This window comes from Pelobates fuscus, chromosome 12 (assembly GCF_036172605.1).
Source record: "Pelobates fuscus isolate aPelFus1 chromosome 12, aPelFus1.pri, whole genome shotgun sequence".
Lineage (NCBI taxonomy): Eukaryota > Metazoa > Chordata > Amphibia > Anura > Pelobatidae > Pelobates > Pelobates fuscus.
Window position 1 is genome coordinate 126,136,925 of NC_086328.1, and position 26,199 is coordinate 126,163,123.

At 40.6% G+C, this 26,199-nt stretch overlaps 1 protein-coding gene across 3 annotated transcripts in view; it reads right to left on the reverse strand.

Annotated features, from left to right (window-relative positions):
• Nucleotides 1-9,142: 9,142 nt before the first annotated feature.
• The window catches only part of SPI1 (Spi-1 proto-oncogene), a 38,091-nt gene continuing 21,034 nt past the window's right edge, over nucleotides 9,143-26,199 (reverse strand). For 2 of the 3 annotated variants that reach the window (XM_063438224.1, XM_063438222.1), the window contains exons 2-5: nucleotides 11,548-11,638; nucleotides 11,161-11,366; nucleotides 10,190-10,346; nucleotides 9,143-10,012 (exon numbers count right to left, since the gene is read on the reverse strand). In XM_063438224.1, coding sequence (XP_063294294.1) covers nucleotides 9,696-10,012; nucleotides 10,190-10,346; nucleotides 11,161-11,366; nucleotides 11,548-11,638 — 771 coding nt within the window. In that variant the 3' untranslated portion in view covers nucleotides 9,143-9,695. The remainder of the gene's footprint in view (nucleotides 10,013-10,189; nucleotides 10,347-11,160; nucleotides 11,367-11,547; nucleotides 11,639-26,199) is intronic. The other variant, XM_063438223.1, reaches the window with a different exon arrangement.

The following is a 26,199-nucleotide window of genomic DNA, read 5'->3' on the forward strand; positions in this document are numbered from 1 at the left end:
AAAGGTATCCCCAGAACCACTTGCTTTTCAGGAACTTATTAATGTTGCACTGCCTCCAGGTACATTTTGGCTTGGTAGTTTAGTCGGATTTTGGATGTCAGACGCAGGGGCTCTCGCAGACGTCTGGTCTGTTCAGTAGCTTGGCTCTGCCCCCAGAGTTTGTTTTTCATGATCCACTTTTCTACCTCTGTGTACTGGTCTTGGAGCACAGCCTCAAGCTGCGGTAGATCGGATTTGCTTGCATAGATTACTGTGTCGTCTGCGTACATGTGTACAGGATTAGCATACATTAGGCAGATCATTTATAAATAATGTGAATAGTAGGTAGCCGAGAATAGAACCTTGGGGAACACCACACATGACTGGGAGAGAGAGGGAGTCGCTGTCAGAAATGGATACATATTGCGAGCAATCTGATACATATGATCGAAACCAGGTTAGCGGATGATCACCAAAACCTGAGTTTTTGAGCTTGTGCAGTAGAATGTCGCGGTCAACTGTGTCAAAGGCCTTTGCAAAATCAAGTAAAATAGCTCCAGTTAGGTCACCTCGTATCATTCCAGTCTGGATGTCATTGCAAACTTTTTAGAGGGCAGTTGTAGTGGAGTGATTCGGGCAAAAACTTGATTGATCAGGGGTCAGATAACTAGATTGTTGGTAATACTGAAAGCAAAAAAAAACCTCATCTATACATGTAACTCCTAAAAGGAAGCATATGTTTCCTATTTCTGCCAGAACGCTCCTGACATTGTGGTGATGGTGGTGGGGGAGTTTTTTGTGTTTTTTTCTTCTGGGACATAGCCCAAATAATGTAGCAACCGTACGAAAACATGTTTAGCAATATTCGAGGAGAATTGCTACAGCAAATATTATAGAGATGATTTGCAATTCTTTTTGAACTACTTCTTCACAAGCCCTCCATCATGGAGTGACAAAGCATTGTGGTTTTTGTAGTTTATAAACACCAAGAAATGAATTTACTGCTGATAAACTGAGTGTTAGTTTAGGTGTTTGTGGCATGTAATTCAGTAAGGTATAGATGTTCTATTTGTAACGAAATTAAGGTTTTCGTTTATAGAATCCAGTCCAGTAACACATTGTTTTCAGGTTTTTAAGGACCAGATGATTATTTTGTTATTGGTTATCACTGATGCCTTTCCTTACAGAGAATATTTAAAGGGACACTATAGTCACCAGAACAACTACAGCTTATTGAATTTGTTCTGGTGAGTAGAATCATTACCTTCAGGATTTTGCTGTAAGCTCTGTATTTTCAGAGAAAATGCAGTGTTTACATTACAGCCTAGTGATAACTTCACTGGCCACTCCTCAGATGGCTGTTAGAGATCCTTCCTGGGTCATTGCTACACATGTACAATTCGTTTTAATCCGAATTTAAATTTGGTTGAATTTCTGCAATTTGGACATTCGGATTGTGGCAAAACAGGAGTTGGAGGGATAATTAAGGTAATAATGACAGGAATCTAAACCTAACACTAACCCCTAACCCTAACCCTAACGCCAACCCTAACCCTAACTCTACCCCTAGCCTTACCCCTAACCCTACCCCCCCAACCTTAACCCTAACCCTACCCCTAACCCTAACTCTACCCCTAGCCTTACCCCTAACCCTAACCCTACCCCCAACCTTAACCCTAACCCTACCCCTAACGCCAACCCTAACCCTAACTCTACCCCTAGCCTTACCCCTAACCCTAACCCTACCCCCCAACCTTAACCCTAACCCTACCCCAACCCTAACCCTAACTCTACCCCTAGCCTTACCCCTAACCCTAACCCTACCCCCAACCTTAACCCTAACCCTACCCCTAACGCCAACCCTAACCCTAACTCTACCCCTAGCCTTACCCCTAACCCTAACCCTACCCCCCAACCTTAACCCTAACCCTACCCCTAACGCCAACCCTAACCCTAACTCTACCCCTAGCCTTACCCCTAACCTTAACCCTACCCCCCAACCTTAACCCTAACCCTACCCCTAACCCTACCCCAACCCTAACCCTACCCCTAACCTTAACCCTACCCACAACCCAACCCTACCCCTAACCCTACTCCTAACCCCAACACCAACCCTAACCCCAACCTTAACCCTACCCCTACCCCTAACCCTAACCAGTCCTGACTTCCTACTAATGAAAATAATCCACTATGTTACATTGTGGACACAGTATGAGGTTGTTTAGTCTTCATACAGACCTCACATGCCCCGACGAAATCCTTAATATCCTTACGTAACGAAGGCCACCAGAAATCTTTAGAAATCAAGGAGCACGTCTTGCGTATGCCAGGATGCCCAGCCACTTTGCTGTTGTGAAAGCATTGTAGCAGTTCCAGTTGAAGTTCAGGAGGAACGAAGTGCCGTGCCCCGGGAACCTGTCTGGGGGCCAGATGCTGCACCTTCATGATCTCGGCAAGCAACGGAGAGTGTATCCTGAGATTCGTGTTGGCGATAATATTGCACTTGGGAACTACAGATGACAAAACCGCCTCAGATATAGTAGAGGGTTCATGTTGGCGAGACAAAGCATCGGCCTTAGAGTTCTTAGAACCAGGTCTATAGGTGAGCACATAATTGAAATGAGTGAGAAATAAGGACCAACGAGCTTGCCTGGCGGACAAGCGCTTGGCCTCCCCAATATAGGACAAGTTCTTGTGATCTGTTAGAATAGTAACAGGGTGCAAGGTCCCTTCCAATAAATGTCTCCACTCCTTTAAGGCCATAATAACCGCTAATAGTTCCCTGTCACCAATGTCATATCTGCTTTCAGGCCCAGACAATTTCTTGGAAAAAAAACCACATGGATGTAGTGGTTTATCCACACCTAATCTTTGAGACAAGATAGCACCTATACCTGTCTCCGAGGAGTCTACCTCGAGTAGAAAAGGCAAAGACGTATCAGGATGAACCAAAAAGATCCTTGAGTGTTTTGAAAGCAACGAGAGCTTCAGTAGACCAAGTCTTAGTGTCAGCCCCCTGTCTAGTCATATTGGTAATAGGCGCAATAATAGACGAGTATCCTTTAATGAAGCGCCTATAATAATTAGAGAATCCAATAAACCTCTGAATGGCCTTGAGTCCCCTGGGCAAAGGCCAATCTAAAATAGACTGGAGTTTGACCGGATCCATCTTAAAACCGTCCCCAGAAATAACGTACCCAAGGAAGTTTATTTGAGACTGGTCAAAACTAAATTTCTCCAATTTGCAGTACAATCCATGTTGTAGAAGTTTGCGCAATACCCTTCTGACTTGTCTGTGATGAGTCTCAATCTCACTAGAATGTATAAGTATATCATCCAGATATACAATAACGCAATCATGTTGAAACTCCCTAAGAACTTCATTAATCAGGTCCTGAAATACTGCTGGTGCATTACAGAGACCAAAAGGCATTACCGTGTACTCATAGTGCCCGTAACGGGTATTGAAAGCTGTTTTCCATTCGTCTCCCTGTTGGATTCTCACCAAGTTATACGCCCCTCTGAGATCTAACTTGGTGAAAATTTTGGAGCCTTTTAAACGATCAAAGAGCTCAGTAATCAAAGGAATCGGATAGGCATTTCTAATAGTTATTTTATTCAATCCCCGATAATCAATACAAGGCCTTAATGTACCATCTTTCTTGTTCACAAAAAAGAACCCGGCCCCGGCAGGAGAGGAGGATCTCCTAATGAATCCCTTGTCCAGGTTCTAACGAATATACTCCTCTAAGACTAGGTTCTCCTTAGTAGATAAAGGATATACCGTGCCCCTCGGAGGCATGGTACCGGGCAAGAGTCTGATCTTGCAGTCAAAGGACCTGTGTGAAGGTAGAGTGTCAGCATTCTTCTTGTCAAAGACTGCCTTTAAATCCAGGTATAGGGGTGGTATTTGTACGTCAGTAGCTTGGGTAGAATTAACCAGTGTGTCAACTACGCAAACCGGTGAGACCTTCTGTAAGCACCTGTTTCGGCAACCTTGGCCCCAAGAGATTATTTCACCCAATTCCCAATCGATAATGGGGTTATGTTTCTTAAGCCAAGGATACCCTAAGACTATTGGAACAGAAGGAGATGAAATGAGCATAAAGGATATACCCTCCTCGTGTAAGATACCAACAGTTAAGTTAACAGGTAAGGTCTCATGAGAAATAACAGGTTCAGATAATGGTCTACCATCTATGGCCTCAACGGCCAAGGGTGTATCCCTTAGCTGGGATGGGATAGAGTGTTTAGTGACGAAGGCTCGGTCAATAAAGCTTTCAGCAGCTCCGGAGTCTATCAACGCCATGGTATTTAATACTCCGTTCTCCCAAACTAAAGAAACAGGTAGTAGAAGCCTATGATCTTTATAGTCATGTATAGAGGACAAGATAGAAACACCCAAGGCCTGTCCTCTAGAGGAACTTAGGTGCGAGCGTTTCCCGGGCGGTTAGGACAGTTTAGGCGTAGGTGATCTCTTGCTCCACAATACATGCACAACCCCTCCCTTCTCCTGTACTGTCTCTCTTCTTCTGAGAGACGAGTATTGCCTATCTGCATAGGTTCTGGAAGCGCTAAAGTTGTAGATTCAGGACTTTGAAATGAGGGAGCTAGTCTAAAGGAAGGTCTACGGGTTCTATCTCGAGTGTTCTGTCTCTGTCTTAACCGTTCATCAATTCGAGAAATAAAAGAAATTAAATCTTCCAAATTTTCAGGAAGCTCTCTTGTGGCAACCTCATCTAGAATTTGGTCTGATAGTCCGTTTAGAAATACGTCCATGTAAGCCTGTTCATTCCACTTGACTTCTGCTGCCAGGGATCTGAACTCTAAGGCATAATCAACAAGGGTTCGGTTATGTTGTCTAAGACGTAACAGTAGTCTAGCAGCATTAACCTTTCTACCTGGAGGATCAAAAGTCCTTCTAAAAGCAGTGACAAAGGCATTATAATTATAGACTAACGGATTATCATTCTCCCACAAAGGGTTAGCCCATCTCAAAGCTTTATCAATGAGTAGTGTGATTATGAATCCAACCTTCGCCCTATCTGTAGGATAGGAGCGGGGTTGTAATTCAAAATGAATACCTATCTGGTTTAAAAAACCTCGACACGTATCCGGAGAACCACCATAACGTACAGGGGGAGTTATACGAGATGAAGCACCTACTGTGGCTACCTCTAGGCCTGAACTTACAGGAGAGATGGAAGCAGTACGCATCTCTTCTGATTGGTTACTAGAACGAGATAGTAAGGCTTGCAACGCTAGAGCCATCTGGTCCATTCTATGATCCATGGCCTCAAATCTAGAGTCAGGAGAACCGACCTGAGTGTTTGTACCTGCAGGATCCATGGCCCTGTCGTAATGTCAGGATCGGGACAGAGATCCAACACGCAGAGTACAAACAGTAGAAGTTACGTATACCGGACCTTAGAATGGTCGGACTAACGTAAGGAGTAAGCAAAGAATGGTCTAGAGACAAGCCGAGGTCGAGGGAACGAGAGAGCAGGTAAACGAGAGACAAGCCGGGTCAAAAGGGTAACAGAGGTAAACAGGGTAGAATAAACAAGCCGGATCAGAACCAAAGAGACAAATAGAGGTAAGAGCGCTGAGTGACTAGACTAGCTAGAACCCCGACAGGGCAATGAACCAATACACAAAACCTTATTATATACCCTGGTTCCAAATAGATGATCACGCCCCCGACGAGTCCTGATTCGAGCTCAGGACTGATTGACAGGTCGGAACGGCTAATCGTCATGACGTCGGCTACTAGAGCCGCGTCATAAAAGGAGGCGGATCAGAGGCGTCCGGTGTGTAAACGACCGAGAGGACCGCGAGGAACGAGTGAGTCAGTTCCTTTGAGAGGACGGAATTCACAGTGTCTCACCTCCTCTGAGGTAGAGACAACAGGTACCCTGACACCTATAACCTTCATCAAACATTACAAACTGGATGTGGTCTCTTCCTCATCATCTTTCGGTAGAGGGGTTTTGTCCTCAGTGAATCTCTCATGAATAAATCTCCTTTGCAGCATAATATTGGAGTCTCGTCTTTATTCACCCTCCCTTGATTACGGAGCTTGGGTATTACCCATTACTGATGCTGCCATGAATGGCCAGGAATATTGAAAATTTTCTCCATACTTACCGTAATTTTCTTTTCCTGGCTATAATTCATGGCAGCATCAGCAACCCTCCCAAATACATTTTTGTTAGCTTTATACTAGACTGTGGGTTAGAGGGAGGAGGGACCTTTTATACCTATAGTCTGGTTATAATTGATTAATTGTTTCCTGTCCTGTTCCTGTTAGGGGCGGAGCTAACCCATTAGTGATGCTGCCATGAATTATAGCCAGGAAAAGAAAATTACGGTAAGTATGGAGAAAATGTTCAATATTTTGCACCTTAACCATCATTTGTGAATATGCAATTTGTTTTCCCAATTAAATGAACTTATGAATATTTGCACCATTTTTTCCGACATAAAAGTGGCTGACTTTTTCTGCCCCTACAAATTTTGTGCTCCATGCACATGGAAATTTCTGTCAAATCTGACAAAACTTACTATAAAGAAGGTTATAATTTTTTCAAGATCAATTTAATAAATACAACATGTAACTCTGATCACTAACCCCATTGTATTTAATGAAGGCAAAAGCTTATTTAGGGTTTTCTGCCATGGGTACACACTGTCTGATCCTGTGATTTATCCAAGCCATTCTAAGGACCAGTAAAACTCTTTTAAACTTTTCCTCTGTGTAGTTGTCTGACTGGGCTCTGTGTTTTGAGATTTCTTTCCTGATCCTTTACAGTTTCATGGCATTCGGGGTGAATAACTATGCAATCAACAAGTGCCTGATTGTTTTTTCATTTTATTTTATTTAACTTGTGTGTTACAGTGAAGACAAAATTATCTGCATCAAGTGTTAGGCATGTTGTGTAAGTCAGTGGTGAAGATAAAAAATATAGAAATGTAAGGGAGGGGGTCTCGAGCTGCATGGATGCCATCTTCAGCAGCTCTAACCTGAGTATTTACAATCTGCCTTATTGGAAAGCTAGCACAAACCGACGCTGGACGGTGCTCGCTGTAGCATGTGTTGTGGAACACAACGATTCTTTTATTTTGGAGATACCTATTGAAAAACATGGGATATTGGACACGAGGCCTACCACGCAATGAGCAGCCTAAAGGTCTATATTGAAGAGCTGCGGCAGTGTTGCACTGTAACTGTGAGCATATTTGAGCTAATCTATAACCAACTTGCTCTCATTATCAATCTTGCATGTATGAGTTAACCATACCTACCTAATTTTCTTGCAGGTGGGGGGTCTATATTTTTCAGTTTGCATGATCTCGGGTGAGGTCCCGTTGCCCCATCCTCCTTCTGTGTGTCTTTTTTCCTCTCATTTATTGTATTTAGTACCCTGTATCAGGGCACCGCGGGCGGCTGTAAGGGGAGGCTGCAATCCACTTGTAGCACTCACCCTCTGTCCCTCGCCACCCGCGGTCTCCCCTTCCCCTACCTGTCAGCGAGCGGCGTCCTCCCTGCTCCAGGCGCCGCTCGTGTCCTCCTCCTCGCCTCCCAGCGGCAGCATGTATAACGCTGCACGCTGGGAGCCCGCGCATTTATGCGAACGCCAGGGTCAGTCACGCGACCCGGCGTTAAAGTCACAGTACCATAATCACAGTGGGAGGTGTAAATATCTCCCACGTGTGATTGTTAATTCTGATTGGAAGTTATCCAATCAGAATTAACCATAGGATTTATATACTTACCTTTCCTGTCTCTCAGTGCCCTGTTGTGGTCTTGTGATACCTGTATTGCAGTCTGTTCGTGCGTCTCTCTCTGGTTACCGATTATTTGGCTTGTTATTCCGATTTTCCCATCTTCTCCATTCCTTTGACCTCGGCTTGTTTCTCGTTCTCCTGTTTTCTGGCTCCCTTTACTTGGCTTGTCTGCTGACTATTCTTTTTTTTTTTTTTCAATTTGACCATTTTTATTTTTCACATGTTAAACAGGGGGAGGGGGGTACAGAAATGAAATAGGGAAGTAAGGTTGGGGTTGTAGTTCAGTACACATTGCATTGTATTTTACATCGTTACAGGTTAGCATGCGGTGAATACATTTGTCACCCTCTCTCAGAAGGGCTGTAATTTTCAGTTGTGTGGTGGCACATACCCTTTATACAGTTGTGTACTCTCTGTCATGTACAGCTTGGATATCTCTTTACCATTAGCTTTTGGGAGGAAAAGGAGGAGGGGGTTGTGGTTGAGGGGAAGCCATAGGTGGGGGTGCAGGGAGTTGGGGGGGAGCGAGTGGGTAAAATTGGGATTGTTTCGGTAGCTGGTGTTTTGGTCTGCTCTGATTGTTCACTGATGCCTGTCTTAAGTGGACATTTTCCTCCGTGGGCTTATCTTGTGAGGCCCTGATTACACGGGGTATCACATTAATTGTGTCTCTACGTTCAATCGTATTTTGTCACCACATTTTGGGCTCCTGACTATTCTTAGTGTGCTTAACCCGGCCATTCTAAGGACCGGTATAGCACCCTTTTCTTTCTGTGACCTGTTAGCGTGTTAGGTTCCCGAATCGTGATACCCTGTATGTCAGTTGGGGACCTCTTTCCAGCAAGCATCGTGGGGTTCACAGTCCTGCCTTTAAGTCATATTCTTACTGCACATATCTGGTTTAATTTACATTCCCTCTCTCTTGTTTCTTTCCTACTTTTTACTTCCTTATTCTTTTATTCTGGGTCTTTACTCTCTCTTTTCAATGCTCAGAAGCAAAATTCTAAAGCGTTGCCTTATGTTCGAGACAACCTAAACCACTATCATAGAGGTCGTACGACATTAGTTTTTTATGGTCTCCACACAATTCTGTGTTTCCAAGAATTGCTACAGCATTTATGCATCATTCCTAGCCTTGATAGGCTGATATACTTCTTCTTATATAAGTATGATAATAATTAGAGTAAAAGAGTATGTGTTAATCAATGCATGGTAAAACCATTCCAGAAGGCCCCTTCCAGTTTCCAGTTCTCCAGAATTATTCATCAGTGTCACATTTGGTTGAACAATGCACATGAAAATTATTTTTTTTTCTTTCTTTTTTTATTAGCAAATCATCAGGCATTTCTAGAATATGGCAAACCAAACAAATGTATTTATTTATATAAAGTTTTATTCAAACTTAAAATAACTTATAAAAATGTTGTGCTTACATTGCGGTAGCCTCTCGGATTTCTGTTTAACATTATAATTTTTATAGTGGTACTGAGATAAGTCTCTTAGGAAGTGAATGTCTGGATAGAAAAATATTGTGCTAGAAACTCTTCTCATTAATAATGCTGGAATGTAAAGCTTTTAATTAGATGCACCCGCCAACTTTCTTTTTATTTCACTAGTCAATGTCTCTGATCCGTTCAACCAGTCATTTTCCAAGTAAGAATAATTACTATAATATTAATTATATTTACAAAAAAATGTTGTACACCTCACAAGGCATAAATGGAGTCTTTTCGTACCAAAGTGCTAAACGCACCGAAGAAGTGGTTGTTGTGGCCTGTTTGGGCTATCACCATCTGGAAATATTAAGAAGACCTTGGACCATTACACATGGAGTTAATCGCTCAACGCTCCTTTTCTTACCCACTTAAACTATTGATTGAATAACCACTCGTGGTCTCCTGATGGCACCGTTGGTTGCAATCTGCAAATCAATGATGATAGTGTTTCCTCCCAGAATATGCCTTGAGGAGCACTTCTCCGCTAAACTGGTAGGTCAACTTCTTCTTCACCTTGCGCACCTCTCCAGTTTTTCCATAGTTGCGCAATGCCCTTGCCATCTTTTGATAGGTCATTTTTTTGCGGTTCCCTTTCTGGATGCCCCAGCGATGGGCAAGTGCCTCCTTGTGCTTGGAGGAGAACTGAAATGTTCCCTTGTCTTTATCCACCCACCAGATGCTGTCCTTCATGTCTCCACTTTGCAGTAGCTCTAGAAGAAACTGATAAAGTCGAATTTTCTTCTTGCTACCTACAGAAGTAGAAAAAAATATTAAAAAAGGTTTTTACATTTCACACTAACTTTCACCATAATATTCATTTCTATTAGATCTTGGCCAAAATGTTTCAGCTCTCAAGAATATGTTTTTACTATAAATTCAGTTTTCATATTCATTCATACACTTTTATGTGGGTATGGTTTTCCTACCTGGTTCTCCTGTTAACATCCCATAATTTGGCTCTCGTGAATCCATCTCTCCATCTGAAACTTCCAAAGGAGGGCTACGTCTTCCATGGTCCTCTTCATCAGAGCTAGGTTGTCCAGCTGTTTGGAATTGTAGACACACACGGGGCAAATAGGACATCTGCAGGGAGATTAAAGTCATCCAGTGAGGTTGATTTGCATACATTTTTGGTTTTACATATGTTAATTTTGCTTCGCAAATGGGGCTGGATTCCATCACCTGGAATGAATTTGATTCTGCTTTTAATCTATATTTTTTCAATGAAAGGCTGATAAGTTATCTGAGGTAAATATGTGTCTAGTAATTGCTATTTTTTCCATATTAGTAATACTTGTCAACATGTCTACCGTCATCTCAAGAACAATAGCAGGCAATCATGTAACATAATTGCATGTAGATATTTAATTGAAATACTCCCTCATGCTTAGTTGTTTTTGCTGTGTTCTGTTTTATGTTTTTTTGTAAATCTGTTTTTATTGAAAAGTTTTTCTTACAATCGATGCATAAGGCAGGAAGATTTGCATTGTGGGATGCGCAGGTCTCCTTCATATCATCAATATTCAAATACTATCTATGTTATATGCATTGTTTTAAGGTTCTTGCGTGGTGCGAGGATCAGAGTTTTGGGTTGTTCCCCTGGGACTTTTGGCTTAGTAACAGAGCCTTGTCTATGCCCCTTATCCCGTACTCCTTCGAGGGGTCTATGTTCTGTTTTACTGTCTGTGTTCTTCTCTGTCTGGTGCATCCCGCCTTTACTGTTCCTGCCTTTTCGGTGCATCCTATAAACTATGTTCCTCTCTGCTTGGTCAACTTTATCATTCCTTATGGAATTTTATCTCTGGCTATATTTCTCAGTTACTTTTGTCTCTGTTACCCATCTCCATACATTTCTATGGAATAAGTCAGCTCTATGTATTTAAAGAGTGAAAATAACCTGATGGCCCAATGGAAGGTGAGCGTGTTGACCGGGCAATCCTGGTTCGAGGACATGAAGATGGTCCAGTTCCATGTGTCGGTAAAGCTGCTGAAGTTGTGGAGGTTGCACGTTCTGCAGCTCTGTAAGTTGAGAGTCTGGGAATCCATCCAGGTCTCCATGAATGTGGGGGGCAGGATACTCCCAATAATGCTCTAACAAGGAAGCTAAAGCAGTGTTAGACACGTATAACATTCATATTCTTTATTGTTTAACACAGCTTTTGTCTAGCATTTGGTTAACTTTTTTTTTATCATTCTTGGCCAGAGTTCTAAAATTCCCAAGACTGACCCCATACGAGTGGAACCCTGAATATAAGTATCTATTATATATTAATTGTATAGTTACCGTGGCTTTCGCTGTCACTGAGATATGGATAATATTCTTGGGGAGGGCGATAAATCTCAGTGTCATAAGGTACCAGCTCCTCCGGATGTGCCTGTGACAAAGGAGAAGACAAAGGAATCAACAGTAGGTCCATCTTTTAAAAAGGCAACACATATAGAACATTGGTTTGGTAAGATGATGGATATCACCATGGAGAGGTTGTGAAGACCAGCCTCACTTAGTGGATGCTTAAATATTTCATTTTCAAACCACCGTCAACTGTTGAAAGAGTGTCTCAGATAGCCTTTCCTTGGGAAGATCCAAATCATCATGTATTTCAGGCTAAATAAACCTTAATCCTTAGAATATGTTGTACCTTACAATGCACAAACCTCTATTTAAAAGATTATCCACCGATAGTGGACATCCCCAATTCTAAGAAAATAATGCATTTGATTGGAAACCTTTTTACACCTTCAGAAATTAACCACTTCAGTATAGATTAAGCGATTTTATGGACACTATCCTCATTCACTAAAAAAATAAGCTTCTCAGCAGAGGTCAAGTTTGTTCATTGAAAAATTAGACATTCCATCTCAGTGGAGACCAAGTTCAGTCACCGATAAAGACTAACATAAGTCGCTGAAAGATGAAGCAATTCAGTGGAAATCAGCCTCACTCACTGAAAGATAATCCATCTCATACGCGACCAGTTGCACTCATTGAAAGGGTCATCAGACTGAGTCAGCCTCTCTCTCTAAAAGATAAGACTACTTTTGGAAACCAGCATTAAAAAGGTTATCCAGATTAGCTTCACTATCTAAAAGATTGTCCAACTGAGTGGAGACCAGCCTCATTCTCCATGTGGTTTGTGAGGAATGGCTACAAAAACTGGTATGAAGAGTAAGAAATAAAAAAAGTATCTCTTATATAAAACACCGGGGGTGGAACTTTATCTTTATCTGTTGTTTTAACAACAACAATCTATGTTATAAGTTGTATGCCCGTTTCCAAAAATTCATCACAGTGGCGTTATTTAGCACCCAGAAATGTAATTCAGTGCCTTTATAGTGCTTCCTTAGAGAAGAAATATTACAACCAAAAAAAACATCCGACATTTTCTAAGGTTGCAGAATATATCAGTGCTTTCTAAAAAAGCATGTCAACATCTGTTTCCTGACAATTCAACAGTTGGTCAGATTAATTTAACTTTTTACACAACTCTTTCCTGGTGTGAGTGCTAGCACTTAGAGAGTCGGGGTTTGAAACAGATATATCAGGAATTAACAGTATTAACACCCAGCACACAGAGCCTCCCAAGCATCAACAGTTGTTACTGCAGTTGGTTTTGATGTGACCATAGACGAAACATTTTCTGTTGCCAGCATTAAATTACATTGTTTGTACATTACGTTTTAAAGTGTTTATTTTTTAATTTATTTTTTTATAGTATTTTCAATATAATATTCTAATTTGTATGTTTCCTTTGAGACTTCTCTTGTAGATAGGATTAAATAAAGAATTATAAAATCTCAGAAAGTAATAAAACCCACATGTGGGGGGGGGGGGGGAGGGAACACATGTGGGGGGGGGGGGGAGTGTTAAACACCCTGGAATTCTGTGAAAACGATTACATGTGTTTTTTTGTTAAACCATTGTATGTTTAATTGTTGAAATGTCCACAAGAGAATTGCAATTTTATTCTCCAAAAAAAGCTGAACTGAAAAATTGCTCACTTGGAGAATTTTTAGAATACAGCATAAAATGTGTAATTGCTTTGTCTACTGTCTACAATTCCTGATTTATCAAATTATACTGTTGGGAGATTTCAGAGAATTCTACCAGCAGCGGGTGTTAGAAGATTGTATCATTGTTTATTTAAAAATGTCTTTGTTAATGTGAAAGCTTCAAATATTTTTAAATTTGCTAACAAACAAGATTTGTCCTTCAATTCACAGGTTGAACAAATGATATATCAAATATCTAAGTTTATAAATCATTATGAAAATAATGGACATCATAACTAGAAAGCTATTAGGCTTCCATTTTTATTGATCTCTTATTTGATAGTAACGTTTCAGTAAGATCGATTTAAAATGTAAAAAGTGTACATCTTATATGGAATTTAATGAGATGGGTGTTACGAATACAAAAAACTAAAATAAAAAACAAACATGCATTCAGATCTTACAGAGCTAGGAAGTGAAGACCAGTACAGCTAAATTACACTTTATATAAGTAACATTACAATTCATATTTTATTTTCTGGCCAATAATAAGATGCTGGACTGTGTGATAGCAGCGCAGGAAATTCAATATACAATAAACGGTATTTTAATGTTAGCTGTAAATCATGTTTTATCTTGCTTTGTTGTGCTTTTAAGCAGTCTTTACTGACCAAATTCAAAAACTTAAAAAAAAAAAAACAGTTTCATAGGTATAGCTCCAATGAAAACATAAATGCATTTAATTATGTTTTTTTTTTATTGGTTGTATATATAAAAACAGCTTGCAAATGCTGCATGTCTCTTCTTTCCTGCTTCCCCAACCCAGACCTTCTGTGGCTGTCCAATCACAGACTTCCCAATGCAGCTCAATGACAAGTCTTTGCAAGGCAGGTGCTCTGGGCAATTGCTGCCTCTTTAGCACCACTGAACTAAACAAACCAGGAAGTAACAGGATCAGATGTCTGATTGACAGCCAAGAGGGGTGTAGCAAGTTTAATTTATGAAAGTGCCAATTTCTATTAAAATCTACACTTTTTGTAAAATGAGAAATGAGGACACACTCTTCACACGTAAAGCGCTGTAGTAAACTAAAGTACATTAGGGGTCTGGGGTTTCCCTTTAACTCAAACCAGACCAAGTAGAATAGAATTATAAGACATGGCCCTGTAATATCAATTACTACGTGAACCACTTTTGTAGCATGAAGAGATCTATGAATAACACATGCTTATGTACATCAGTGTGCAATAAATTCTGATAAGATATTATTTACGGAAATTGCTTCACATTGACTCACAAATTGACCGGAGGGTAGTAGAATGATTTTTGTTTTTTAGAGAAACAAAAAAGAACTGGCTTTCAAATTCTACTGAAATTGAATGTTAGTTGAAAATTACATCTCGATTATCTTTACAATTGACTTTGGCCTTGATTTAATGTTTTTGGATAGGCTTTTCACATTATCTAATATTTGAGGATAAACCTTTAAAAATATTTTATAGACACATCGTGGCCATGAATTTATAGGAGAGAATGTCATTTTGTAATTTTGGTTTTTAGATAAAAAAACTTTTGCAGTATAGTCCGATTCATTTGTGTCTGTATGGGGAATAAATGGCAGGGAATAAGCAGTTACAGGCAACGTCAAGAAAATATTTATAGTGGTTTCCTGGCAAATGACTAACAAATGCCAAAAGTGAAAGAAGACTTTTGAGTTTATCCTATATGTTTAGAAATGATTATTTTGCGAGAACATCATTGTACAGTGAAACATATTCCATCCGTAGATCACAGTGATGAAAGAGCATTTCTGCTCATAAATAAAAATATTGATGGATTCTGATAGACAGGGAAAGATAACTGGAACCATATTGAAAAATGGTGATAGATTTATTGAAATACCTAAAATAGCTTCTGTTCTACATGATATGGTTCATATCTAGCTGAATCACCAGGGCTAGTGTTAGTGATTATCACCATGGTTAGTGCTAGTAAATGATCACTATAGTTAGTGTTAGTGAATGATCACCATGGTTATTTCTAGTGATTATCACCATGGTTAGTGCTAGTGAATGATCACCATGGTTAGTGTTTGTGATTATCACCATGGTTAGTGCTAGTGAATGATCACCATGGTTAGTGCTAGTGAATGATCACCATGGCTAGTGTTAGTGATGAAACCATGGTTAGTGTTACAGAATGATCACCTAGTTAGTGTTAGTGATGAAACCATGGTTAGTGTTAGTGAATGATCACCATGGTTAGTGTTCTTGATAATCAATATGGTTAGTGTTAGATAATGATCACCATGGTTAGTGTTCTTGATAATCAATATGGTTAGTGTTAGATAATGATCACCATGGTTAGTGTTAGTAAATGATCACCATGGTTAGTGATAGTGACAATCACCATGGTTAGTATTAGTAATGACACCATGGTTAGTGTTAGTGATGACACCATGGCTAGTGTTAGAGAATGATCACCATGGTTAGTGATAGAGACAATCACCATGGTTAGTATTAGTAATGACACCATGGTTAGTGTTAGTGATGACACCATGGCTAGTGTTAGAGAATGATCACCATGGTTAGTGATAGTGACAATCACCATGGTTAGTGTTAGAGAATGATCACCATGGTTAGTGATAGTGACAAACACCATGGTTAGTGTTAGAGAATGATCACCATGGTTAGTGTTAGTGATGACACCATGGCTAGTGTTAGAGAATGATCACCATGGTTAGTGATAGTGACAATCACCATGGTTAGTGTTAGAGAATGATCACCATGGTTAGTGCTCTTGACAATCACCATGGTTAGTGTTAGTGAATCTTAACCTTGGTTAGTGTTATCACTATGGTTAGTTTAGTCAATCATAACCATGGTGTTACTGAATGAAAAATGTGGTGTTAGTGAATGATCACTATAGTTAGTGCTAATGAATAATCGCTATGATTAGTGGTAGTGAATCCTAATCATGGTTAGTGTTAGTGTATGTTCACTACCATTAGTGTTAGTGAATGATCGCTATGGTTCATGCTATTGAATCATCACCATGGTTAGTGTTAGTGAATAAAAACCATGGTTAGTATTAGTGAATGATTACTATGGTTAGAGTTAGTAAATGATCATTCAGGTAGAAAGTGAGAGACCACAAGGGGGGTGAGTGGAAGAGACCACAAAGGAAGTGGGGAGTAGAAGAGACACACAAGAGGGGCTAAGGGGAAAAAACACAGGAGGGGCTTTGTTCATTTGGATTGCGCACCTGATCCTAAAAACCCTAGGCGGCCACCTGTGCCTCCTTATAGTTGCACCAGCCTTGGGTACAGTATGCCCCTTCAAACCAGAATAAATCACAACTACAAGGAATGCACTGTTGTGGTCAATGAGCTACAAGGCCAGAGGGCTGGGTTGTAAAAATTTACATCATGGTTACATACCACATCATATTTGCGCTCCCAGAACATGTGCATTGGCTGTCGCTATAATGATGTAGGCCACTATGTGTCTTCACTTTGACATACCAATTAAGAGTAAGAGAAAGATGAAAGTTTAGAGTGTCCAGCACCATAATTGACAAAAAAATGGCGTTAATTAATTGGACAAGTGGTGGCCCCTGTCAATTTTGATGCTATAATGGCGCAGGTTAGAGGGCAAGTGAAAATCTGTGTACATTTTTCCTCTAGAAAAGCACAGAATGTAGTTACATATCACAGGTAACCTTACACCATTTCCAAGTTGAAGACGATGTCCCTCTTTGACAAATAAGAGTATTGGCAAGATTTGCATTGAAAAATGAGTATCTATCTTAAAGTAATTTTTTCTCTTTTTCAAATGATGGATTTTATTGTATAATCTCTTCTAAGGTTAAGGCCTCAACATCACAACAAATTCAGTAAAGAGCCTAGCTCCCATGAAATATAAAGACCCAACTCAAATAAATATTAAATTCACCAAGTGCTCATCATAGATAAGTGTCTAGAGTTAACTATATAACCTAAGAATCAGTCAATATACCATTTGATAGACCATAGTCTTCCCCTCTGACTGCACCCTTAATACAAAAATGTTGGGAGAAGTCAAAAGAAATTAGCATCTTGAAGGAGTCAAAACTTTAAGTCCTGCATATGCCTACACTATTTAAAAAAAAAAAAACTTGAGAAAAACAGCAGATTATTCAGACACGAAACACTATGACAAAAAACAGGGACCAGAGCATCACTAAATCAGGGCTTTTCTTCGGGATCCAGGACAGATGACCGGTCTGTTAAGAGACTCACATGACTTTCAATGTTCAGAGCTCGTCGTATCAACAATACATAAAAGCAAAGTTAATATATGATACTGTATAATGTGCCAAAACAAAGCTTACTAGTACTTACTATATTATGTAGAAACATACTTAAAGATGAATTTCTTTAGAAACCTGATTCGATGTTTGTTCAAAGCAAAGTAACACAGGGTCAATGTTTGTAACACAAAGCCTATTGTATTATACTTTCCTTTTGAATATTTTTTATAATCTGTAGGTCACCTGGGTTCATATCTCTTGTTCTTTTTCTTTTTTTATTATCTGTTATTGCTCTGTATGCAAAAAAATAATATAGATAGATTGCCCACCATGTTGGAATTACCATGCATTCCTCAACTGACAAAGGGTTTTAGTACTACTACACTGGGAACCAAGGGACCTAACTCCCCCCGAGGAGCTGTGCCCCTCTACTAAAAGAGTTTGTTCTACTAAAAAGAATGCCAGACCACTCTCCAATTATATAACCTAATCCAACGCAATACCAATCTCTCTTTCCCAATTTACCAACAAGCATGGGAAACTGTGCTGCGCGTACAATCTACCCTGACTGACTGGAACATTATTTTCCAAAAACTAATGCCCACTACAGTAATTAAACAGAAATCCTTCTACAAGTGACTTACTAATTGGTACAGAACCCTAGCTCTGTTACACTCCTTCTTCCCAGCAATAGTGACAAGAGCTCGAGGTGGAACCCAGGATTAGGCACAGTTGAGTACATTTGGTGGGACTGCCTCTCCTTACGTCAGTATTGGGACCAGATTACACAGACCCTGAAGCAGATGTTTTAATTCTCCCACAGATGATCTAGATCCCATATACTACTAGGCTAGACTTTTCCCTCCTACTGGAAAAGACTCTGGATCCCATAATGAGATCTCCAGAGTAGAACTTCCTAGAACCATGGAGGAAGTCCACTGGGCATCATTAGGAAATAAACATAAACATAAATTTGGATTCTTTGGACAGATTATTTCATGTCTTTTAGATAATCAAACCCTTGTTGCCCTCAAAGCCTAACCAACCACAGCCATGCTAGCTCCCACAGGAACTTTATCTTCTTCTTGGGATTGAACCCTGTTGCCTGCGCAGAACTTCACTCCTATGGGTCTTTAAACTCCTCCGCATATGTCTATACGTATACATGTATTTTGGGTATCAAAAAGAGCCTAGAGTTCAGTTCAGTTAGCGCATGCCATGCTATATTGTGTTTCTGATAGCTCAATATAGCTGAAAGAAAGAAAACAGTAGATTTTAAGTTTTTCTCAAGTTTATTTTTTTTTTTTTAAATAGTGTAAGTATTTACAGGACTTATAGTTTTGACTCCTTCAAGATGCTAATTTCCTTTGACTTCTCCCAACCTAGACCTCAATTTAATAAGCTTCCCAATCCCAAATGATTCATTACTAGTAGAAACACTTTCTACTTAATTATATATAGAAGTCACCATTAAATTCTATGTAATTCTTGAATATAAATAATTTGCAAAGTTTTTCTAACGATATTGTATCATTTGGAAAGCTTATTAAATATTATTTAGCAAAAGTCAAAATCTGGCCATCTGACCATAAAATTAGATGATTACTGAACCAGAACCTGGCCAGCAGCAGATAACCAGAGTAAGTATGGGCAGGTGATATTTGGATAGAGAGATTAGTCAGTTAATTTAAAAAAAAAAATGAGTTTTCACAAAACTGGGTACGCTAGAAAATTGACAAAGGAATTGAACATTTTAGGCTGAAATAGCCAAACTAAGAACATTCACAACTATCTTTCAAGTTTGCCAAGAGTCACGTTTTTGCTATGACAGTCACATTTTTTGTCCTACAAATACAGGTCTCGGGACTAATACTGTTTTTAAAATCTGCCCAGCATATTAAGTTTGCAATTGGTACTTTTAAACATTACTGATTGCAAATCTTACAGCCATTCGATTTCGGCATAATATACATATTACAGTGCTGGTCGTGGCTAGTACACAATGGGATGTGGTTTGTAGACATGCATCAATGACAAAATTCACATAATTCAATTACTGTTTGGGATTAAAGGGCCACATTATGATCTCTAAGGATTGTTTGAAGGCTGTAAATGGAAAATAAGCTATATTTACCATTTGGGGACTAGTGGGATCATTGTGTTAACTTGGTACTTGTAGCATATTCAGTCTCTAAATTCCTGACTGTTTGGGTGGAGGTTTTCAGTAACCTGATTGCTCATATTTTTTCCAGATTACAAAATGCATAAAAAGGGGAAATGGTGTTTCTCAAACCATCGTTCGCTTCCAAGTTAGGAGGTTAACCCTTGAGAACAGATCTCTTTTTATTTATTTCGCCTAAAATTGTTGACTTCATTTTAGCTGTGTGTTATGGTTTTAATCTGTCATAAATTATGGTTGTGGAAATGGGTAGTTGTGGAAATAACAGAATTTTAACGGACTTCCCTCTGTTATGTAACTTGATTGATAGGTTAGATCAACCTGAGGTCAGAGAACAGGCAAATAACCGGGAGGAATTGTAGGAGAGTTTAAGCCTATATGTTTTATAGCTCGGTCTTGTGAAGGTTAGTCTGTAGTTAAAAATAGTCCCAAATTTGTTTGCAAATTTGTTTTAATATTGGTAGAAAATCTGCAGAGTTTAAAATAGCAAATAAATACAAGCATGAGATGACAGCATGGGTTGTGATGGGCTGACAGTTGTTTTCAATGGGTTTAAAGGGACACCCCAGACCCATGTAGCACTTCAGCTTATGTGACGAATCTGTTCTATTTATCATTTTACAAAAAGTGCTGCTTTTAATAGAAATTGGCACTTGTGTAATTTGACCTTGTTACACCCTCCAGCTTTCAATCAAACAACCAGTCCTATTACTTCTTGGTTTGTTTAGCTCAGTGGAACCGAACTCATGAGGCAGCAATTTAACAGAGTACCTGCCTCGCAAAGACTTCTCATTGAGCTGCATTGGGAAGTCTGTGATTGGACAGCCACATAAAGTCTGGGCGGGGTTAGAAGGGGAGGGCTTACAAAGGTAGCAGACAAGAGATCTGCAGCTTTTGCAAGCTGTTTTTAGATATAAACCCAATGCACAAGATACACCATTAAATGCATTATCTTCATTGGTGATCTATCTACTAAACTGTGTTTTTTGTTTCATTTTATGTTTTTTTTTTTATTTGGGCAGTGGAGTGTCCCTTTAAGGAAATGGTTTGAACACAAATGTATTTTTTTTCACTTAACTCCAACCTCGAATGAATCAAAATCTACTATAGTCCCAGCTTGGCAATTTCACCTAAACTTTGCCATTTTGATTTCAATGGCAAATTATACCACTACAAATCAATGCCAAATTATACCACTAAACAAAACATTGAAACATCACAATCCAATTTCCACCCAATAGAACAGCTAATTTAGTCCCTGTTTAGGGGATAGATCTCTCCTCTTTGATGGTGCAGCAGGCAGTTCATTTCTAAAACCAATCCTTTCTCCCTTTCAAAGCCTAACCATTACCTTTTCTAGTCAAAGGTGAACACTTTGAAAAAGCCTATATACGGGTGAAACGCGTTGGTGTGTTATTAATATTTTAAGATGTTTTTAATACTTTTTGATGTTATAATTTATTAATAAAACTAACTTTTATTAATTCCAGGCCATTTTTATCTGCATACTTGAGGATTTTACCTGGAAGACTCCATATTCCTTGGTGGGGAACATACCACCTATGGCGTTTAGGATTGAGCAATACTTCTTCCTTTGTGAGTATATCTCCTTTTAATTATTTATTATTTTAACATTACAGAGAGCACTATAATTTGGTTTTATATTTTTTTCTTATATTACTAGAACACTATCTACTAACGCTAACCACTGGCCTAAAGACACCTCCTCATAGAGGACCAGGACCAGGGATGTATTTACCACAAGGCAAACAAGGCATTTGCCTATGGCAGCATTTTCAGAGGGGGCGCCAAAAAATGCCACCCCAAGCTCCCAGACAAATGCCTTGTTTGCTTCGTGTTCTGGGTCTGTCCACCTTACTGTGAGTGAGTGAGTGTAGCTGTCAGTGTGTGTCTATAAGTGAGAATGGGTGGGCCTGTGAGTGTGTGTCAGTGTGTATCTAATTTTATGTGTATCTAAGAGTGTGTGCCTGTCAGTGAGTGGGTGTGTCAGTGTGTGTCTGTCAGTGACAGTGTGTGTTGGCTAAACCTTTTGTGCCAGTGACTGTATGTGTGTGCCAATGACTGTATCTGTCAGTGAGTGTATATGAGTGCATGTATTAATGAGAGCATGTGTCTGTCATTCAAAAAAACTAGCCTAGACAGGAATTGGGGGAGCAAATTTAGATTTTGGGGGTGCCTGAATTTTGTCGTGCCTAGGGCAGCACAAGTCCAAAATACACCACTGACCAGGACCATCTACATATCCACAGATGGGGATTTTACCATCCAGGCGCAGTGATCTGGAGCTGAACTTGAGCTCCAGAAAAGTATAAGTGCAACCTTTTTTATTTGATACCCTAAAATACTACACTATATTTGGGTTTTGTCTCTTCTATTTTTCATATTGCTCCATTGGAACCAAGGACTTCAGTTAAAAGTGCTGGAAAAAAATCGATGCCAGCCCCATAAGTCATTGTGCTATGTAGGGTGTATATATATATATATGCAATTGAAACAGCTGGCTGCACTCTCAGATTTCTTTAAAACGTAACTTTTATTGAAATATTTAAGAGAAGATCAACGTTTCAGTCCCTCTTGTGGACTTGCATCAGGATCATGATGAAAGTCCACAAGAGGGACTAAAACGTTGATCTTCTCTTAAATATTTCAATAAAAATTAAGTTTTAAGGAAATCTGAGAGTGCAGCCAACTGTTTCAATTGCTTGGATACTGGAGCCCTGGTGATGCACCCGGTCACACAACTTTGAAGGCTGAGTGCAAGGTACAACAGCTTTGACTTATATATATATATATATATATTTATATATATATATATATATATATATATATATATATATATATATATATATTGATACATTTCTTCTTCTAATTCAAAATATTAGTTATTTCAGGGTAATTCAATTATACAGTAAAGCATACGGACATGCAGACACAGACAATCTTACTGATGCACACAAATAGGCTCATTGACAGACAATCTCAATGACACACACAGACAAGGTTACTGGCACACACACAAATTTAGTACAGACAAACTCTGATACACACACAAGCTTACTACAGACAAGCTCACTGTCAAACACACACGCTTACTACAGACAAGCTCACTGATGTGCACACACTCTCCCTACAGACAAGCCCATTGACACATACAGAGGCTCCCTCACTAGCACACACACACACACACATACACACAGATGCTTGCTCGCTCACTCACTAGCAGATGCACACACACAAAGGTAGACAGTCACTGACACTAAGGCAAACATCCACACATACAGAGACAGACAGACATTCACTGACACCGAGGCAAACATCCACACATACAGAGACAGGCAGACCGTCACACACACAGGCAGACTGTCACACACACACAGACAGTCACACACACAGTCACTCACACACTGACCTGCTTCTTACCTCCACATCCCTTGGAGCTCCTGGAGGCTGGTTGTTGGGGAAGCAGGGACTCCGTCCTGCTTCCCATGCTGCAGTCAGCCAGGCCCCCACCGCACGCTAAGCTCCGCCCCGTTGCACAGCAAGCTCCGCCCCTGCTGCACGCTAAGCTCCGCCGCAATTTTTTCATTTTTTTTTTAATTATCCTGTCCGGCCTTGTGTTAACTGTGCCACCCGCCTGGCTCCCCCTCTGCTCCCATGGGACTCTGTGCGGCCGCACAGCTCACACATGGCCGGCCGGGATCACAGGAGCCTGATTACTGAATGGGGCTGTCAGCCCAGCCCCAGGTGCCGCGGCCCACCGGGAAATTTCCCGGTATCCTGGTGGGCCAGTCCGGCCCTGGTTGCAAGAAGGAAACATTGGCAAGTGAGAAGATCAGAGAAAATTTGGCAAGGGCCAAATAGTGATGGCTAGACGACTGGGTCAGAGCATCTCCAATACGGCAAGTCTTGTGGGGTGTTCCCGGTATGCAGTGATTAATACCTGCCAAAAGTGGTGCAAGGAAGGACAATCGGTTAACCAGCGTCAGGGTCATGGGCGTCCAAGGCTCATTGATGCACGTGGCAAAGGCTAGACCATCTGGTCTGATCCCACAGCTACTGTAGCTCATATTGCTGAAAAATGGAATGTTGGCCATGATAGAAAGCTGTCAGAACACACAGTGCATCGCAGTTTGCAGAGTATAGGGCTGCGTAGCTGCAGACCAGTCAGCGTGCTGACCCCTGAGCCCCTACCAGTGCACCTTCATTGGGAATATGAGTGCCAGAACTGGACCATGGAGCAGCGGAAAATGTTGCCTGTTCTGATGAATCATGTTTTATTTTAGATCAGGTGGATAGCAAGGTGCATGTGCGTCATTTACCTGGGGAAGAGGATGCCTTGTGGGAAGAAGGCAGACCGGTGGAGGCAGTGTTATGCTCTGGGCAATGTTCTGCTGCACTCATTGGGTCCTGACACTCATGTGGATGTTACTTTGACACGAAGCATCTACCTAGAGGTTGTTGCAGACTATGTACAGGCTGTGGTCTCTTCCAGCAGGATAATGCACTCTGCCACACTGCAGAAATTGTTTGAGGAGCATGACAAAAGTTCAAGGTGTTACCTTGGCCTCCACATTCCCCAGATCTCAATCCAACTGAGCATCTGTGGGATGAGGTGGAACAACAAATATGATCCATGAATGCCCCACCTCTCAACTTGCAGGACTTAAAGAATCTGCTCCTAATTAGTGATGTCGCGAACATAACATTTTCGGTTTGCCAATGGCGAACGCGAACTTCCGCAAACGTTTGCGAACCGGCGAACCGGGCGAACCGCCATAGACTTCAATGGGCAGGCGTATTTTAAAACCCGCAGGGACTCTTTCTGGACAAGCCAACTGTTAGACGCTGGGCAAGGGGGTGACTTTCTGACATTGGCTTCTTACGCTCAAACATGTCCTTGACAGACACCTGACTGTGGGCAGATGAGCGGGAACTGCTCAAGGCGAGAGACGGAGTGGCGGATGGTTGAGAGGGGGCAAGGACGACAGCAGTGGTTGACGTGGCTGAAGATGCTGGACTAGGAGGAGTATGGCGGTTTTGAGTTTGTGTGCTGCTTGTACTCATGTGTTGATCCCATAGGCGTTTGTGATGTGCAATCATGTGCCTACGCAAAGCAGTTGTACCTTGGTGGACTTCCCACGACTCAGTTTCTTTTGGCACAGGTTGCAAATGGCATCGCTGTTGTCAGAGGCAGACACACAAAAAAAATGCCACACTGCTGAGCTCTGCAATGATGGCATTCTGGTGGTGGACACAGCATGCGTTGATTGGCGTGCTGTCGGGCTGACCCCGGGTGCCGATGCATGCTGTCTGACTGTGCCAGTAGCTCCTTGCAACGACCTCCCCCTGCTTCCAACTCGTCTCCTCCTCCTCTCTGTCTCCCCATCTGAACTTTCGCCCTGTTCTTCTTCTTGCCGAGCGGGCACCCACGTTACATCCATGGACGCATCGTCATCATCAACCGCTTCACTTGTATCTGACAACTCAGCAAAGGAAGCAGCAGCGGGTACAACATCATCATCATCACACCGTACGTCCATGTGTGTTATTCTGCCTGACTGAGACGAGTTGGAAGCACTAATCTTTTGATTTAATGTTAGCAATGGCCTTCCTATCTGATATTTGTATGGAACATTACATAGAGATCTATACTTATCAAGCCATTCTTTTTAATAAGCAGTAGTATAGGTAAAGCATAGTGTTCATGTAGAAAACACCCCATGGTTTGGCCTCTGGTAACAGCCCTAATTTATTAAAAACAAGTTTTGCTTCAGAAATTCACATTTCATAGAATCACAGAATGCTGTCATTAGTTTGTTCTCATCTCTACCATCTATACATCTATACATGTTTCTGGTCAGAGGAATTCTGTACGGATTCTGTTTATAATCCAAAGAAGCCGACAAGAACAGAACTTTAGTCCCAGATAAAACCATTATATCTACCTGCAACCTGCAATCACTACTCAGTTTCTCTGAAAAGAGTCTGGTAGCTTTAATATGACAGTGAAGTCTTCTAACTTTTACAAACATATTTCAATTTGCCTCTGATTACTACTTCAAATGAAGACTATTGATCGTTTAACCCCTTCATGGACGTGCCAAAACCATCACAATCTAAAAGGGGATTTGCCCAGAGCCTTGTCATGAAGGGGTTAATGTCCAGAAGCTTATACACTCTGTCCACTTACTGAGTCTCAAAAATTTGCTGTTGCAACATTCCAGACCCATTACAAAACCCTATGGGTTCTCAGTGACAAATAGTTAGGTATCTTTCTACTTTGGCTGCAAGGCAGTTCCTTCAAGTCCGTGTTTATAAAGATCTCGAACGCACAAGGCTAATTAACGGTCCAGTAATAATATAATTAGCACAAAGTATAAAAAAAAAGGTCTGGTCCTGCAATGCACTGTTTTCTTTATATTATATACATGTTTCTGCCCATACTGTTTGGAAATC